This window comes from Pavona decussata, unplaced genomic scaffold (assembly GCF_977016875.1).
Source record: "Pavona decussata unplaced genomic scaffold, jaPavDecu1.1 SCAFFOLD_190, whole genome shotgun sequence".
NCBI lineage: Eukaryota > Metazoa > Cnidaria > Anthozoa > Scleractinia > Agariciidae > Pavona > Pavona decussata.
The window spans coordinates 1,995,266-2,015,036 of record NW_028145599.1 but is presented as its reverse complement, the minus strand read 5'-3'; the positions used below and the strand labels follow the sequence as shown (position 1 = coordinate 2,015,036).

The following is a 19,771-nucleotide window of genomic DNA, read 5'->3' as shown; positions in this document are numbered from 1 at the left end:
ACAATTACATGTACATGAGCCAGCTATTTAAATTTAAACTCTAAACTAAGTTACATGTAAATGCACAGAACATGGTATGAATAACCTCAAGATATAGATGTTCCTGATGATTAACCCCTAGACTAATGTCAGGTAATTTAGCAGACAGCTGTTGGAAATGCTGGAAATAATTATTACTATAATTGTTAATTTTATTGTTGTTATTGTTGTTTCTTTTTTCTTTCTTTTCTTTTTTTTTTTTTTGCTTAACAGATCTTTATTTTGATCAGACATAATGCAGAAGTGTCCAGACATTTGCCACCTTGGATTTCTAAGCAAGACACAGCCCACCGGCATACATCATCACTGTATTAAAGGTCTTTACAATGTACACATGTATTTTGGGGCAAAGTCAAAACATGGGACTATGTAAAGTTTCATCTTTAAAGCTTAAAGTTGGGGGGAGGGAGTTATTTAAAAATTTCACGGTTGAGTCATGACAGAAGTAACTGTTCATCAATGAATGTAAGGAAAAACTAAGCTCTGTACACATTGATCACTCAAATCAAGGTCTAAATAAACTCATACATTTGCCTTTAGGTTTGAAGGGCATGTCTACACATAGGTACAGTGTACATGAGGAGGTACACTGTACTTGGGAAAGAGACACTTTCCTTACTGATCAAAGAGCAACACGTTTTTATTCAAGTTAGTTTGACAGTGGAACTTTTCTTGCACATGTTTCCTGAACCTTATCAAGTTAAATTAAGGTGTAGGTAGTTAAATTCAGACCGGACAGAGAACAAATGAGAATTCTCCTTTTTATCATGGATCTGTTCAGCCATTTAAAATTTAACTATTGTTATGTGGCAGAGTAAACTGTTAAGAAGATCAATTATGCAAAACGTCCAAGAATGCTTCACAGTAACTCAGACTCTATGGGCTTAGCTTGAGCCTTGGCAGACTTCTTTTTCTTTTGTACCAAATGCTTTGTACTTTCACTCAGTTGATGACGGTATGGCTCCACAACTTTACTCAACATGTCTTTCACAGCCTCATGCTCAGCCATGACATTGTTGTGCATCACCAAAATGACTTTGTCAAATGTCAATATCAGTTGACGCATAAACTCCACAAGCTTGCTGACATTGCCCTCAATTCTAGCCATTGTGTATGTCAATGATACAACCATCTTTGGAAGGCCTTCTTTCGAAAAATTCCCTTCTTCGGCATGGATTGTAATAAACTTGACAGCTTTCTTCATAGCTTCACACACCCTTACAAGTTCCTCAAGACATCTGTTTAAATCGCACACCACGTACCACTGTCCACTGCGAATAGCCTCAAGTTTATCCATAGTAAACTTGTATATAAACTATATATTTTTCAAACAATTCTCTTTTTTTTTTTAATCTTAATGTTGACTCAATATAATTTCACTTACAATTACGTATATGAACATACAGTTTATCGAACATAAAAAATGGTAAAAAGATTTAAATTAATTCTTTTTTGACCAAATTTCCTTTCATTAGGATTAAAAATTAATAAACTTAACATGCCAATGCCTTTAAAATGAAAATATTTTTTTTCAAAAGCTGCTTCACCAGAAAATAAATTAATATGTACCAAAGCTTGCCAGTGAGACTAGCTTTCTAACATGAAAAAAAAAATCTCCTGGCCTATAAAGCTAAAAATAGGAATTTTTCAGATATTTGGAAGAAAATATATTCCAGTGATCATTAATTAATAAAAACACATTTCCGTAAAACAGAACACCTGTAGCATACAGATTAGCTCTTAAAACCACCAAAAGTTCATTACAAAAAAATATGTGATAATTTTCTTGCAAATTAGCCACAAAATTAATGCATCATTGATTCCATTATACTGTAAAATTATGATAAAACAATAGAAATACTATTTTTTTTTAATTTCTTATAGGGAAAAATTACTGAAAAGTAGAAAAAAAAAGATTGGGGTAGATTTTACAGCAAAATGAAAAATTATAAACAAGGTTACAAAATATCCAAAAACATCAAGATACAAGAAAGTGATGTACATGTATATGATCACTGAAACAAGTACAGAGTGGATTTACAGGTCATCTGCATACTGTACATATGAAAGAGAAATAACTAATAATGATAATAATTTGCGAGTCACGTATTTCTAGAAATAATAATGATGATAATAATAAAGAGGAATAATAATAATAATAATAATAATAATAATAATAATAGTAATAATAATAATAATAAAAATAATAATAATAATAATAATAATAATAATAATTTGGGAATTTCAGTGGATTTCACAAAGTGGCTCTTCTTTCCACTGTTTCCATGTCAAATTGGAAGTTGGAAATGTTGGTTTTTGATGGAGGAAGGAAAACCGGAGAACCCAGAGAAAAACCAGCGAACAAACTCAATCCACATATATGATGCCGCCTCCAGGAATGAAACCTGGACCACATTGGTGGGAGGCAAGTGCTCTCGTCACTGCACCATCCCCACTCCCCACAATGATGATGATGATGATGATGATGATGATGATTATGACTGATAGGATAACAATAATAATACTAACAGAATGAAAAAGAAAAAGTAGAAAATACCAACACCTGGCCCAAGAGGTCTGAGGAATGTGGGGCATGAAGACTACAGGTGATGCCTGTAAGCAGGCTTTTAGCCAGGCGGCCGTCCAGCCGTCCAAAGGACGGCCACTTCTCAGAAATGGGAGATTTTCGACGGCCTGTTTTGGGCGGCCATTTACGAACTTCTGTGCTTAATGTAACAAAACATTGTCTATAAATTAATAAAACTTACATTTCTTTTTGCTCTCAAGAGTTTTTTAGTGTTGCTGTTGTATTTTTCTTCTATATTAACACTTTTTTAGGGAGTTTCCTTTCTGTTTTGATCAAATGAGTTGAGCGAAGCGATTTCACAGGCAAAGCCGCTGTTCAGTGATATTGGCTTACCAAGTCGTCCCCAGGCTACTTTGCTGGCAGCTATAAATAAATACGCACGTTGGTGATTATATGAGTCTTGTCTACGCGGGATTGCAATTGAAGACGTCAACTACGAGGCAGCTAGGGTATTTTTCGACTGCCAACGGCGAAGAATATAAAATCCACATAACGCACAATTTAGGCCCATAAGGAGTTCGACAGTTTAGGCCTTATGTTGGTTTATTAAACTGACTTACAGTTGTAATTGAGTAGATTTGTTTTCTTCGGAAAGGTCTTAGGCTTTTAGGCTACCAATTGTCTGAATGTAAATAATGACTACACAACACATAACTTAAAGTTCTTTACTGAAAATAATAAAAGATATTCTTTCGTGTAAATCATGGCTTGACAACTTCAAATTTCAATCACTCTTCATAACAACTGGAGTTCCTGCCCCAAATATAATTCAATGTTAAACAAGGTAAGTTGAGGAAAGGATAGCTTAGTAAAATTATCAAGGAAAAACAGCGGTTTAATGATAGGTAAATTGAAAGACGTTTACAGTTGTCAGAATCGTGGAAATCGCGTCTAAGAGGCTTCAATTTTTCAAAATTTTCTGGGGGAGCATGCCCCCAGCCCCCTCCTAGGAGCATGGTGCCTGCGGCGCCATGCTATGTGGGCCTTCGGCCAACATACAATTTGGACTCCCACTTTCAAAATCCTGGCTAAAAGCCTGCCTGTAAGTAGGTGTATTAGAACACATTCCAAGAAGTCACAAAGAAAACCTGAATGTCATAAGACTGAACATGCCAATTGGGCTAATTCAGAAGTCGGCGCTGTTGGGATTAGCTAGGATTATTAGAAACGATTATCCTTAAGGTCATTCCCCTAAAATAGAACCAAACTTTGCCCATGTGTGGTTCACTATGTGTAAACTGCAAAAATGAAATAAAAAGAGGGGGTCACCATGCTTGTTCTTCAGCAACGAAGCATTGAAATATGGTAATTTCTGCATGTTTGGACAAAAAGGACTATAATAGTAAGAGCATTTGCCAAAAAGAGGAATTATTTTCGGAAGAGAACAGTTAACGGCTCATTTCATAGAATTTTTTCCCTGTACATAAATCATTTTCAATGTGAAAGCTGTTTGAAAACTATTCCTAATCAGTACTACTGAGATATTTCACAAAATAGACTAATCGTCACCTCTCCATTGGCTAGATATTAAGCACAAAATTTGATATTTCTAACACTAGGATTTTCCTTAAATTTTCACGGTAGTTGGCAAACGATATTGTGGTTAGAAATTTGAAAAGAGAAAATAGGTTCACCGGGTTGGTTTTGCAGATGTTTCACAAAGCAGTGGTAAATCGAGCTTCAAAACTGGTTTCTCCGCGAAGGGACTGGGACGAGTCTTATGAAAACACCTTAATTTCCGCGCAAAATGCAAATAAAGAATTTTGTTGTTAGATACAAGTCAGATTGAGTGATACTCAGTAGTTAGCTAGAAACGACTGAATTTCTTTTATTTTGCCATTGTGCGCAGTAGTGTTGCGCAATGCAAAACAGGGGAATGAAGCCTTCGGCAACTGGACGTTATTTGGCACCCTTAGGCTAAACAACACTGCTTTAAGACCTGTTGCTGAAAAAAATCCGGGATAATAATACTATTGAAAGACCTGGCAGTCACATATAAAGTTCCGTGATAGCTTTTACATGTACAAAATAGTTAATAGCATCATTATGATTACTTTAATATTATTTAAAAATTAATATTAAATTTTATTAATTTATAACAATATTTATTCAGTTTTTTTAGTGCTTACCATGCTCATGAATATGGATGCCTGGAGCTCAATGGCCACATTTAATGCATCTGCATGTATATACCGTGTGCTCTTACTACTACATTATATTCTACTATGTTAATGAACAGAATACATGTAACTATTATTCAACTCTTAATATTAATTGTATACTCACATTCTCTGCAACATATTAAGAGAGCTAAATAGTCCATCAGGAAGAACTGACAATTTATTGGAAGAAAGATTTCTGTGGGAAATGTATGAAAAATAAAAATCAATAAACAATAAAATATTAAAAAATAATCATAATCATAAGCCAATAAAAAGCCAATCATGTACATACTGTACTACTTGACACAATTCATGTCTTGGCAAGGGTGGTAACTTACTTTTGAAAGGTACTGTAAATGAGATTTGTTTAAATATGTGGGATCGTTTTATAAGAATTCATGTATAGTACAGCTGTATACTCCTCAAGACGTACAGATATCCCCGTCCCTCTTAAGGGTGACCAAATCCCTTTGATAAAAGCGAGTGTTAATCTTTTCTTGACCATACGGTGAAGTTTTAACCTCCATGTTTTCCCAAAATCCAAAACATTTAGGTTTCTCAAATTCATGTTGTGGTTCCTCTATGTATACTATTATGCATCTCTCTTGCAATCTGTTAATGCATTTACAGGAACTAAAGGTCATGTGGTTGATTTTACAGGAAAGCTGGGTGAGAGGGTAATTTGTTGTTGTTGTTTTTTTTATTAGGGGACGGGGGTGTCAAATTATTTGACAAAAAAAAGTACTAAACAAATGGACCATTCTGAATATAATCCACCTTCTCAATTCCACACAGACAATATCTACTCCTTATTTTATGCATCATACCATGAGCAACCAAATACATGTATGGGAGATTAAACTATTAATTTACAGTCAAGATCTCAGTTGTCATGTGATTTAAATTTATTAAATGCAACAGTCTGTAGTCTCCCCCGGCATCAAAACACTATCGGTACGTACCAATTCTACAAAGTAAAATAATCTGATGAATGCCCACAGCTTTCTCCTTTATGCTGTACAAAACCAACACAAATAACTGACCAAATAACACCATAATTTCCAAACATTCTTCTTGAACTTTACAAACACATACAAATGTACATGTATGTACTTCACCTATCAACTTACATTACTCTAAGATTCTTGGACCCAGAGAACTGGGTTCTGTTCAGCATAAACAACTGATTCTCTGACAGATCTCTGAAACATAAATGTTATTCATATAATTAGTACACATTACAGGTTAACCTGGTACAATGCCAAAGATGACAAAAATAGTGAGATCAGAAATTAAGCAAGGAAATATGATTATACAGTCCACTCCTGATAGCTCAAACCTTTGTTAAATTGAACCTCGCTCTAACTGGAACCAAAAGCAACTTCCCCTGGATTTCCGTCGTACATTTACTGTAATTTTACCCTTGGTAACTCGAACCTTGATAATTCAAACTTCCTGCTAACTCAAAGCAATTTTTGTTTCCCGTCAGACCATTGTTAACATAATTTTACCAGTGCTCAATAACACGAAGCATTTTGGCCAGATGACAATGAGCTTGAAGAGGAGGTTGAGATTGTGATTGAAGGAGCTGCCCCCAAAATGCCCCTCAAAACAAGAACTGTAACACACCATTGACTTGCTGCTGACGTGCAGTTTTTTTGTGGAGGTTGATATTGATTGTTTCAAATCCAATGTCGAAAAATTTCAAGGTTAATCAATACATGTAGCAATAGTCAGATTAGTTGAGAAGTGTCGGGGCGTATTAACTTTCTCAAAAAAGTATTAATTCTCTTCTCCTGCTGCTTTGTTTTGTTTCATGTTATGGTAAGTTCTGGTTTATAATTTAGAAATATTGTTCCAGTTTCACTAGACTTCTATATAATTATATTTGATTAAGGACGGTGCCTACAAAAACCGAAGCATTTTTGCATGGTTTATGACCATGCAGGAAAAGCAGATCTTAGAAAGGGCTTTTTGAAATCCAAGAAAAAAATTGGGGGCAACCTTGCATTTTGAAACATTAAACCAACAACAATTCCATAAAAGTGCCAATAGGCCATTTTCATGATGGCATCATTTGACTACAACTAACAGGATTCATTTTGTTTTCCTTTTCAAATTCAAATTTTGTAATCCCACTGCAGCGCAAAGAACAATAGCTCTAATTAACATGAGAAAACAAAAAACTGAAGGATTCTGGTAGTTGTAGTCAAATGACGCCAGAGTGAAAATGTCCTATTGAAAATACAAAACAATGTATGGCATTTTTTTCCCAAATTGAAGCTTAATTATCTCTGAAAAATGCATGGTTACCCCTAATTTCTTTTCGGATTCCAATTACCCACGCCAAGGTCTGCTTTTCCTTGTAGTTATAAACCATGCAAAAATATCCCTCTTTTAGCGTGCACTACCAATAGAAACCAACCTTTTCAGACCATTGTGAGATGTGCAGATTTTAAGTGAGAAACAAAAAGGAGGCACTGTCCTTAAAATGTACACTGTATGAATAGAAATACACAGCAAACACTGTTTTTTTTCTTATTTCTGATAGCTCAGACCTTTTTCAATTTCCGTTGATGGTTTGAGTTATCAGGAGCCAACTGTACATTCTTACACATACACCACATACATGCACATAAAACAAACTTACATATTCTTTAAATTTCTCAGTTTTTTAAAGACATCTCCAGGAAGAGAAGTTAATTTGTTTTGACTAAGGTCACTGAAACATGAAAATAATAAACATTACAATGCAAAATCAATGCTACAAGCAAAGACGCATCAATCAACAATCAATGAAAACTAATAAACTAAGTTATGAGGAAACAACAAGTTAATATTATTCAGTAACAACTGAATATGTGGATCACATTTCTCTGATATTTAACCTTTTAACCCCTAATTCACATTTAATATCATGCTGTTGTTGTTTCTCCGTTAGTAACCCCATAGTTAACACACAAAATACAGTACATTCACCTGACTAATCTTTATAATAGTGTTATCAATGGTACTTGGGAAATTTTGGATAAATATTAATTTTTAAAGATGACTCGTCTTTAGTAATCATTTTATTTGTTACCTTGATTTTTTAGCAATGATGTGCATGTCAGGCCTTACAACATACAATGCATTATTTTGCTGTCACTGAAATGTTCCACAGATGGCCATTTCTCCACAATGGCTATATAAATTATGGTATACATGATAAATCCCTGATCCCATTAAGGACCCTCCTTTCAGTAGCTGAATAACTTTTCCTGTTATTCAATGAACCACCCAGGACATGGTCATACAAGTACCTCTTCCTCTATTCTTCAAATTTCAGTTACTGCTTCTGCAGCATGAGTAGATCCAGGAATTTATGAAAGTGGGGGTTGGCAGTCACCATGAGCTTTTATGGAGGTCGGGTTGGGGTGGGGGAGGGGAGCGTACTACACCAAAAGTTCTTAAAAATGTAGGTTTTAACACAATCTGGCATTTTTAAATTCTTACGCAGGAGGATGCAACCCCCTCTACCCTCCCCCTTCACCCACTTGTGTAGTTGACAACACATGACCTATTCCTATACTGTTATTAGTAGATGGCTAGCTGTCATTGTAGCCAACTGTACACTGCCAACAGCTTGTTTATGAATTCCTTGGTGTATACCTGCCACCTCTTGAGCAGTAAATTATGCCACCACAAGAGTACCAAAACCGCTGTGGCATGGGCAGTTGCATATGCACAACCACAGGGACAGAGCGTTTAACTTATAGGTTTCTATACAGTGTAGTTATTGACCCGTGTGTTACTTGACTTACCTTTGTAATTTAGTAATTCTACTACAAGAAGGATGAATAAACCAATCTACATGTCTGTACAGTATATCTTTTTCTATATATTGTTGATAGAATAAACTGTATAAAGAATTGGACACCCATGAAAAATTATATAACTTATATCACTGACGGCTTAATTACTTCTAATTTACTCAAAATACATGTATTTGCTGTGAAAGCAAAGTTGAGGGTTACTCTACCTGGCCATATTCTACAAACCACTGTCAAATTTAAACCAATACCCTGAACTTACATGTAAATCACCTACCCATTTAAATAAGACTGTCTTATCTTAGAAAACATTAGCTTACTACGCATACACTCTCTGGGCTTACCACACATTCCTTCCCCACAAACATTCGTCATGACGCTTATCAACTATTTTGTTCACAGTTTTGCTCGGATTTAAATCAATGTTCTGTTTAATGATGTAGATTTAGTGGCATCACTGCTGCCTGCTTAATATACAGTCCCTGACGTTTTGTCACAGGAGTTAACGTTAGAAAGAGTGATGGCTGAGAAGCAGAAATGAAGGAGCTTACATCAGCAGCTGATGACTCTAATGCATAAGAAGGTAACCTAAGAACAGGCTTAGGGCCAAAAGAAGAAGCACAGGTGATAGGGCCAGAGAACTTTAATGATTTGGCAGCACTGGTTGCACCACTCTGAATGGATTATTTACAGACCTTGTTTATTTGTTTGCTAGAGGCAAGGCATGCACATGTCTCTAAATTAAGTATAGATTCATTTCGTATTTCCTTCGCTCCTCAATCCTCCTTGTTCATAGTTGCATTTCATGTCTCCTTTCAAAGAGGTTAGATTGTTTGAATTTTTTTGGAACCAAATTAGCCGCCTGTAACAGTTCAGGGTGTAAATGACCAGCTCACTAGACACAGTCATGTCAATGTCAATGGCTGCTTTGATGAGACCTTGGATGTAGACAGAACTTTTGCTAAAAATCTAAACTCTTTCTTTGGTCAGTGTGCTGAACCACACAGAAAACAGAACAGCTTGCTTCCATCGATTTTCTTGGGGGGTTTATCCATGTGATATAATGGGAACATTGAAGATACGAATGTAATGAATATTTTACAGCTCTGAATTAGGTTTCACAGAAATTTACACTGCGGGTGACAACATGCATTCTTAAGCAAATTATTTATAATAAACACAGGCAAGCTGGCAGGGAACGGAAGTGACTTCTCTTTGAGGCAGACATTCGTGGGGTAGGAATGCGTGACGAGCCCAAAGAGCGTCTGCATAATATTTAGGCGGCTAGGAAAACATCTGACCAAATGGCTCAGTTATTTAATTAATGCAGCAAGAAGAGAAAGAAAAAAACTTTCTAACAATAATCTATTATTAAACATACTGTGGATGGATTAGGGAAAATTAAAAATTAAACAAAGATGTTCCTGCAGCAGTACCATGCTATTCCATTTCCTGAAAGATTATATCAGTAAAAATATATGATCCCATTGGTTTATTAAAAATAAAATTGTTTTGGCGAGGTTTGTTTTTTTATCTAAGTCTGCGTGAAGTTAAAAGTAAACAGAATTCAACCAACTTACATCCTAGCTAATTTATTTAATCCGGCAAAAGCATTTGGTTCAATCATCTTCAGACCATTTCCCGACAAAATTCTGAAACAAAACAAATTAAAACAGATAAGAAATTTTAAATAACATCTTCGGGCGCCTAGCTAATTCACATCGGAAGTCTATATAAATAAATATACGTAAATAAATATTGTATAAGATATGGGGACAACGGGCATTGATGAGAGCGTGGCGAAAGCCATTTCTGTGGATTGACTGACTGATTTCTGTGCATGTGAAATTCCATTTCTGTGGACAGTAAAGAAACGATCGAGTATGTTAAAAAATGAAATTCTAGCCATACAATAATTACTGAAAGCATGACAGTGTTTTCAAAATAAATACATGTTCACAAACATAGTGCAAAAGCCTGACCCCTTTTATATTATTTTGATATCAACACACAGAGCAGAGATCGAGGGAAATGCGTGGAAGAGATCGGAAGGAATCAAAGAGAACATTCCTTTCGATTGAAAATGGCTTGCAAATTGCGCGAAACAGGTTTATCAGATGCTGAGATTTTCAAATGCATATTAAGGTTCCGCTATTCTTGTTACAAGCTGATATTGCTCTCTGTTGAATGTACTCAATTGTATTGAGCACTTAGGAGACCACAGACGAACTGAGATGCATTACTAATTGAACAATGAAAGTACCTGGCAAATAATCAAGAAACACTTTCCGTATTCGTATGCATTGATCATCTAGTCCATTTGTCATAAAAACTAATAAACTGACTTCACACCTTAACCAACACGGAGATCAGACTTACAGCCGTTTGATTCTTGTCAGGTTTTTCGTTTTGAAGGCATAGTTACGGATAGTTTCTATCACATTGCCGGAGAGATCCCTACAAAGGAACACAGGCGAAAAATCAACACATAAATTATCTTCCGATTATTTAACTCAATTGGTATTTAGCAAGCTGGAAATCAATTACTCGAGATTCTTTCTACGACCTTTACAAAGCGAGAACAAGCATTATTCAGGAAACCGTGAAAAGGAAAGACAAGAATATTAAAAAGCTTACGGCTTATATATCAAAGTCGTACATAAAGTTGTCACTAAAAAGCTCTTACTCACAATTGAGAAGTGTTCGCGGGAAGATCATTTGGGTTGATCGGTCTCCTTAACCCAAGGTTGGCGCAGTCAACAAAATAGCCATTTTCTTTACTTTCACAATTACAGTTTGACGGGCAGCCTACTGAAGTCCCGACTCCTGATCCAAACCACAAAAGCGACACAAAGATGAGATTTGTGAAGGCTGTTTTCATGATGGCGCGCGCGGCGTCAAAGGTCCGTTGTTAGGTGACAAATAAACGAGAAACGGACAACCCATCCGCACACATCAATAAAAGACACCAATTCACTCCTTCTAAAACATTTTGGGCATAATGCCTGCTGGATACCCGGCGCTAAAAACTTGTAAACATCCTTACGCTTGACTAGAAGCTTTTGTAGTTCCAACCTTTTCGGAAGGTAACTCATTTGCATCTCAATCATTGTCATGAACAAAGTATACTTCTCCGGGGAGAGGGCTGGGGGAGGGGATACCTTTGTCTTTTTGCTGCCCGTGCCCGTGCGTCTGTTAAAAATTCCTTGAATAAAAGCACAGCAAAAAAGAACTGGAACACAAAATTTAAAAGATGTATTTAAGTCATTTTAGACATCCAGCATTCCTTTTTTTTTCCCTTCCGTTTTCAACGGAGCTTTTACTTTTTGTCATTACCCTGGTGGGTATAAATTGTTGGGTAAAGTTTTACGCATCCTTGGAAGGGTAAGGATTCTTTCTCACGTGGAGAGGTTCCAACATGGCTGCAGCAAGGGTTTTGGTCTATGGCGGCAAGGGAGCTCTTGGAGCGACATGTGTGTCTTATTTCAAGTCTAAGGATTGGGTAAGTAAAAGGAATCGGGTATCATTTCCACCACTGTATTAAAGTTGCGTGAAATTCAGGTGAAATTGTACACTAAAATGTTCCTCGTGGCAATTGGCTTCAGCTGAGTCCTTTTATATGCTAGCGTTTTTTAAATTAGTAAAAATGATAGGAAGCTGAATATAGTTGATATTGATAGACATTCATCTAAACAGTTCCAAGGGCTAATGATTCCAAAAACCTCATTTTTCCTTGATTCAAGGTGAATTGTGAAAAATTGTTTCTTTACTTTCAGACGTAGATTAAATTCACGACTGCAGTATATTGCGAAACATGTACATGCACCTTAAACTTAATTTTTACTCAGCTGTGATTAAAGGAGCAGTGTCATCTATATTAAGTGACCCTTTGAATAGCGAAATAACCTATTTTTATTGATGGAGACGTTAAAATAATGGTAATATTTTGTTGAAAATAACCCAGTACGCACTAATGCACAGAAACTAGAATCATTCATCTTTGGCTGTAGATGGCTAGGATGGAAATGGATTGCAACTTGAAAATTTGGCTATGTGTATTTTGGAAATTCACACAGTTTGGAAAAACACATGAAATAGCAAACGCATCTTAAACTTAGCCCTTTAACCCCTAATATCAAAGACCAAATTCTCCTATCTTGTCCCCATATTTTTCTTATGAAAATAGTGGGGGCAGGGGGGGGGGGGGGGGAGTTTTAAAAATATGTCAAGAAAATTCACCTTGGGTGATCATATCCTTAATTCTCATTACCTCAGGGATTGAATAAGCATTGATAATACAAGGAGAAGTTTGATGCTGATCACTCTACAAAAGGGCTTAAGAGTTAAAAAAAGACATACCACTGACATTGAGGACATAACAAATCCTGCCTGTGAATGCCCACTTGAGGCTAGGGCCAGCATGAGGGGTGCATGTGAGCAATGCAAAATTAAAAGGCGAAGTTAAAGAGCCTTATTTCCGTTCCAAGCTGGCAATCTCATTTGTTGAACCAATACAATTACAAGAAACCAATAAAATGGATGTTACAAAGACATTTCTTTCAATAATTTATGACATTTCAGACAATTTTGACAAGGAAATATAAAAAGTTTCGTTGAGCAGTATGTATGGTGGGAATGATTTTTTTGTTTCAGTGGAAGCAATGTTAGTCTGTGCGGTAGGAGAATTTTAAACAGCCGGCAAGTTAGCTCCAAAACCCCTTGTTCTAGACCCCCAACAAAGTACCAAGATCTGAATGCTTGTCTGTAATAGGCCTTGGTATAAAACCATTGTTAAGTTACTTATGGTTAGCCCTGATTGGCTGGAGCTGGAACTGGAGGCAAGGTGGACTATAGTTAAAAAAAAAATCAGCCTACAATGGCAGTCAAGTGTTAAGGAGAAGTTGAGATTCTTAGTTCAAGGGGAATTAATCACAAGAACTACAGTAGATCTTACAAAATTATTGTTTACTGTTTACCTTCTCTTGGAAATTTGGAAGACTCTCGTCCTGCTAGTACCGAGTGTGTAAACTTAATAACCTTTAACTGACCCTTAAACCCTTCAGCTCAGATTTCAGAAATTTGACAAGTTCGCTGTTTGCCATAAGCCTTTGATTTCAATTTTTTCTGTGATGTATGCTGTCTTAATCAATACACCTATTATTTTATTTTTACAGTGGGTGGCATCAATAGATTTGTCTCCTAATGAAGAGGCACATGCAAATGTCATTGTTACCAAGACAGAATCGTGGACTGAACAGAACGAGGAGGTACATTTTTTTAATCTATTTATGGAAGTCACTGAACTACAGTAACTGCATCATTAAGGTCACAACAAGTCCTGTGCATTTATTTATGGATTAAAAAATTCGCCTCAAAGGGCAGAAAGCACTTAGGTACTCCCTGTTAATTATAGTAACTGAGGACTTGCCATGCCCTTTAGGTGAGAAATATGCAGTTCCAGAAATAATCCCTACCCACCCCACGGAAGGTCATCAGAAATTCCTAGGGGGAGGGGGGTCTTAAAAGTCAAAATTTTAAAAGCAATGTATGAAGCTAAACTGAAATTTCCTGGGGGGTTGAGGGATGCAAAAGAAAAAACATTCCATGGGGGAGTATGGATATTTTCTGGAACTGCACAAATACATATATAGTGATTTGGTACCTCGTAAGGAGTTTGACAAAAAATTAATAATGTAAAATCTCTGTAAGTGCCAAGTTTTACCCTGGCCAATTTAGAATCATCCCTTGGAAGTTAGGTAGTGGAGTGTGTACTACTAACAGCATACTCAAACTAAAGGAATAAATCCTTTGTTAATACATCTACATTTAAGTGCATTAAAATTTCTCTTAGATCCAACCTAAGGTTGATGCAATTCTCGATGGTGACAAAGTTGATGCGATAATTTGTGTTGCTGGAGGTTGGGCTGGTGGAAGTGCCAAAAGCAAAGGTACATCTGGTTGATATACAGTGTACAACTAATAAATTAAAAATAATGGCCTTTTTTGATGTGTTAAAACAGAGAGTCTATTTGCATCTTCTCCCTTTCCCCCCCTTTTTTTTTCACTTCTAAGACTGCTGTATCTTTCATGTGTTTTGCACTCTAGTTAGCTTTCTCCATTCAAGGCTGTTGTCTACAACATTTTTCCAGTGGTCTTAATAACGCCACCACATTTGGGAGCAAGTTTTACAGTTGTCTTAACATCTCCGCTTACTGGGTGACCGACAGGTTGCATCCCATTTGCCAGTTCACTAATAAAAAAGCAGTGCCTTTACTGGTCTATTGTCATCCAATCTGGAGACATGGTCTAACCTGCAAGCATTGACTTCCGACTTACACTTACTACTAACTGATAATAATCATTTAATATTCACCTTAAGTTAAAAAAATACAGTGGGTTTACAGTACATGTAAGTGTATTATATTCAGAATAAAAAATTGTAAAGAGATCATGAAAATCACAAAGGGACCAAGATGCTAGTTTTAAGCATGTGATAACAAAACACACGATATATTAGTTTACCATTGAGGAATGGTGGTCGATGAGTCAGCACAACAGACAAGTGCTGTGCTCCTGGCTAAAGCCTTGTGTCGTTTCCTTAGGCAAGAACATGCACTCTGCATTGCTCCTCCATCAAGCTACCACAGACCCCATACTGTTCTCGTGATCAGTTGTGCTGTGCTGGTTCTTCAAACCTTTCTCTCTGCCATGATATTATGGACCTTCAGATTTGACTTCAAATATAATTGACATCGAGTATGCATGAGTGCAACTTTTCAAATCTAGTTTGCATGGTGTAGATAATCACTTGTCAGTTGTCACTGACAACAGTCTTATTTATTTATTTAGTCTTATTTTATTTATTTATGGTAGCGCTCTTACCTATATGTACTCAGAATGGTTACTTTGCACATCTTTGTAGCTCTATGATCGGCTGAAGCTGCAAGTGATCTTTGTACCAAGTGATCTTTGTACCAGGTTCAATGCTTAACATCAACATCAATCAAATCTTGCCACAGTTGTGTGTGATATTATAATTCCCTACAGGTCCTAAAAAAGGACCTGTAAGGTTCAATGCAAGGTAATATGAATCATGTCTCTCTGTTTAGTTGTGGTCAAGAATGCCGACCTGATGTTTAAGCAGAGCGTGTGGACATCCCTTATTGCTGCTAGCATTGCATCCAAGCACTTGAAAGAGTAAGTGAGCCATTCTAATGGGACATAATTTAGTCATCAGCTTTCTTTTTTTAATTTATTAAGTAACATGCACCACAGCAAAGTGCTACTTAGTCAAGCTTTCAGTTGAGTGCTGGGCCAAAGTTTTGCCCACAGTGCCAAATTGCAAGTTGCTTGGGAGTGAGGATACACTGTTCAAAGGTGTTATTAAACTTCTCATTAATGTATTAAAGGAGCTAGGTGATGTCGTGCACATGTGCAGTACAAGCCAACAGTCCTCAATTTCTCTGTTCATGGCATCGAACTGGGGACAATCCAGTAAATCCTTCCTGACTGTGTGGGCCATATGTACTGTATAAGGCCTAAGATTTACAGTGAAGAACAATAGAATTTGACAGATTAACTTGCATCAAATGCACAGGCTGACAACACATGACCTAGCCCCTAGAGTCAACTGTTTTGTTTTTCTATCTCAGGAATGGATTACTGACACTTACTGGAGCCCAGCCCTCTCTTGGTGGCACACCAGGTGAGGTTACTAAGCACCTAATGGAATGAAATTTTTATATTTGTAAAAGTAAAGAAGTTATTTTAAAGAAATAAGTATTAAGTAAGATCCGAAACCCATAATGGGTTAACCCGTTAACAATTTCTCAATTAATACAAGAAGATTAAAATTTGATTTTGGCATTGCCTTCTTCTCCTAAAGTTATTACTGTAATTAAGGATGATGCCTGCTTTTGTTACTGCGCATACAGTCTGCTCATCTCGAGATACTCAGGTTTCCTAATAGGTGGTGCCTACTAATACAGGGATATTGTGCAGTTTAAAACTATGCAAAGAAAGCAGAACTCAGCAAGTGCTCTTGGTATCCAAAAAGAAAAATTGGGGGTAACCATGCATTTTTCAGAGATATAATAAAGCTTCAATTTGTACAAAAAATGCCATACATGTACGTTGCTTTGTATTTTTAAAAATGCATGGTTACCCTCAATTTTCTTTTTGGATTCCAAAAGCTCTTGCTAAGATCTGCTTTTTCCGAACAGTCAAACTGCGCAAAAATACTTCTGTATTAGTAGGCACCGTCCTTGAACAACTTTTTTTTACTCTATATTTAGGAATGTTGGGGTATGGTATGGCCAAGGCTGCTGTTCACCAGTTGGTTAAAGGTCTTGCAGAAGAGAAAGGAGGGCTACCCACGGCAGCCTCTGTTTTAGCAATTTTACCGTAAGTTGGGAGCAATGGGCACTCACACTGGAATACAAACGTAACTTGTACTAGAGTAGATCAGATTGAAAATCCACTTAAAGCTTTCATCAGGTATCCTTGAACTAGTCTTGCGTACATAAAAACAGTTCTGCCCTGGAGTAACTGAACTTTTATAAGACAGACAACAAAAAACTCAGAGTCAGACTAATGATCAGTTACAATCAAGTTTGAATCATCGTTTTGTTTTTGTGTTTGTCAACATTGTATTGGTCTCATCATGACTGCTGTCAGACTGCTCTCAGTAGCTTTATTTCAAGGTTATTTTATTCAACTGAGAATCTCAAAAAGTCCTACAATGCTAAAACTGGGCCAAGGAAAGACCAAAAACCCAAAACGTAGCCCAAAAAGGCCGGTCCATTCTTCTCCACATCTTCCTACCCAAATAAGTCCCAACCGCTAATTTCAAATAACAAAACTAGCCTTCATTTCACCCCTCGCCATCACTAATGTACATTCGTATTCCTCCTCCATCCCCCATTCCTGGGATTTGATTCAAGTTTCAGTCAACACTATTGAGTAAGGATCTCTCACAAGAGACCATCTCTCATTGGCCACTGTCTTTCCTGACCCTGTGCAAGGTCACCTGAAAGGAAGCCATTATACTTACAGCAGCTGTTGTTGTTCTTACTGCAGTATGACTCTGGATACCCCTGGTAACAGGAAGGGGATGCCAAATGCAGATTTTACTCAATGGACACCACTGGAGTATGTCGCAAAGTAGGTTGCTCAAACAACAGAGTCAACAACACTCATGCACTGCAACATTATTGATAGTCCTAGCATGCAAAGGCCAAAGCGATCGTTTTTAGGGGATTCGTATTTCAACGATTCTTTGACCGTCTGTCCGTCAGAGTTTTGATTCTTCTTTCTTTTACGTTTTTGCAACATTTCAACCCCTAAAATTCAATTATTTCCGCTTTATGGGAAGGGGCGCGGGGCCGTTTCTCGAAAGTCCCGGTAACTTCCCGGGCCCGATAAGTGTCTTTGGTGATAAATGTTTCTCAACAGAAGTCAATTTTTGTTACCTTTGAATACTAAATTTTAAAATCTTATAATTATATGAAAACATTGGCCAAGTACCATGTCTGTAATCACTGTGTAATCGGCGAAAAAACATTAGAAAATATACTTATCGGGCCCGGTAAGTTACCGGGACTTCCGAGAAACGGGCCCCGGGGGCCTATTATGATATCTACACTGTAACATCCAAAGTGAATGAGGTCTTCTAGAGCCCGGGGCTTAAAACAGCTTTTAAGGCGTATCAGTATTTACTGTAATACCATTAAAATGTTGTTTTGTTCTTCTTCTTCTTCTTTTTTTTTTTTTTTTTTGGTTGGTTTTGCTTCACAGCTTGTTATTTGAGTGGACTCAAGGCAAAGAGGTCCCCAAAAGAGGAAGTCTTGTCAAACTAAATACAAAAGACGGAAACTCCTCGTACGAAATTCACACTGGAGAACTGATCTGATGAGGAAATGAAAGCCGTTTTCACTCGTAAGGAAACTTCACTCAGGCGTCATGCGCTTGGATATCTAAAAAGCGATCCAAGTGCGATAAAAACAGGATTTGTCAAAGCAGTACTACTGTAGGGAGCTTGAAATTAAACATTTTATTTTAATTGTTTTAGGTGTTACAGAAAGATAACTTTTCCATCTAGAATACCAAAGACATTTTAGATAAGTTTATTGAAAAACTCGGTGTAAAATTAAATACAGTTCTGTGGCCTTACTCAGTTGGTAATGAAGTGAAATAATAAATTTCTTTGTTATGATCACGGTTTCAGTTTTGGACCGGAGGCAGACATTCCTCTCCAAGACAACTTTGCTGAGCGTTTATATGAGTGATACAAATTATGGAGCAGAGAATAGACCGTATTCGTATTCTTGGTATTGAACCGGAACTAGCTTGCACACGAGGCTTATGCGGGGGAATCTTTTCACATGCAAATAGTTTCTAATATATTCCCCCGCAAGAGCTTCCATAGCAAGCTCGATCCAGTTCAATACTGAGAATACGAATATGGTCTATTAACTCTGTTGTGTATGCTGTAGTGGTATGAGAACCCATGAATTTCCCACTGAGCGTTAGTTGACCTAGTAACGAAATGGGACATCGCACGAGGCAAGAAAAAATTATTTGACTTCTGCGGCAATCGAATTAACGACCTCCGTACCGTACCGTACCGTACCGTACCGACCGTACCGTACGCTTGAATTTCTTCAATCAATATGGTCTCCAGACTCATCCTTTCTCGTTGAAATTTTATTAAAACTGCTCCAGCCGGACTTTGGGAAACGTGCTCGTGAAGAATTGGTTCCTGTAGGCAATCAGTTATCCTTAAAAACGTTTTACACACTGTGACACATAAGAACAGTCCTGCTCTGGAGTAACTGAACTTTTATAAGGCAGAAAACAAAAATTTGCGCGCCGTGCGCCCATTGCACGCTACATAATGACAGTATAATGACCAATTACAAAAAACCCTGATTTTTGTGCTTCTTAAAAAATATTTTTTTGTTTCTTCTCGGTCAGGTATAGTGGGTTTGGAATAACGATCGCTGTCAAATGAATCGGACAATTGGAATGCTAGAGAAGTAGACCTTCTCAAAGTCGCTCGCTTGCTTCTCATTGAATGGACCTGGCGAGCTCTCGCTCGCTCGCGCTCCGCGCTCGCTCACTCGAGCGCTGACGATCGCGCTTCGCGCTCTCTAAGCTCGACTTGTAAGCAA

At 37.1% G+C, this 19,771-nt stretch overlaps 2 protein-coding genes across 3 annotated transcripts in view; one reads left to right on the top strand and one right to left on the bottom strand.

Moving 5' to 3' along the window:
* Positions 1 to 11,691, bottom strand: part of LOC146462312 (uncharacterized) — a 36,445-nt gene extending 24,754 nt beyond the window's left edge. For both annotated transcript variants that reach the window (XR_014857175.1, XM_085085871.1), the window contains exons 1-6: positions 11,291 to 11,691; positions 10,980 to 11,057; positions 10,181 to 10,252; positions 7,439 to 7,510; positions 5,919 to 5,990; positions 4,913 to 4,984 (exon numbers count right to left, since the gene is read on the bottom strand). Coding sequence is in view for 1 of the 2 variants with exons in the window: in XM_085085871.1 (XP_084941997.1) it covers positions 4,913 to 4,984; positions 5,919 to 5,990; positions 7,439 to 7,510; positions 10,181 to 10,252; positions 10,980 to 11,057; positions 11,291 to 11,481 (557 nt within the window). In the remaining variant the exon portion in view is untranslated. The remainder of the gene's footprint in view (positions 1 to 4,912; positions 4,985 to 5,918; positions 5,991 to 7,438; positions 7,511 to 10,180; positions 10,253 to 10,979; positions 11,058 to 11,290) is intronic.
* Positions 11,692 to 11,963: 272 nt separating this feature from the next.
* Positions 11,964 to 18,813, top strand: LOC146462311 (dihydropteridine reductase-like). The gene is made up of 8 exons (XM_085085832.1): positions 11,964 to 12,102; positions 13,775 to 13,867; positions 14,452 to 14,548; positions 15,710 to 15,797; positions 16,253 to 16,305; positions 16,895 to 17,003; positions 17,679 to 17,762; positions 18,396 to 18,813. The coding sequence occupies exons 1-8, from the start codon at positions 12,019 to 12,021 to the stop codon at positions 18,508 to 18,510; spliced, it is 723 nt and encodes a 240-aa protein (XP_084941958.1). The 5' UTR covers positions 11,964 to 12,018; the 3' UTR covers positions 18,511 to 18,813.
* Positions 18,814 to 19,771: the final 958 nt, after the last annotated feature.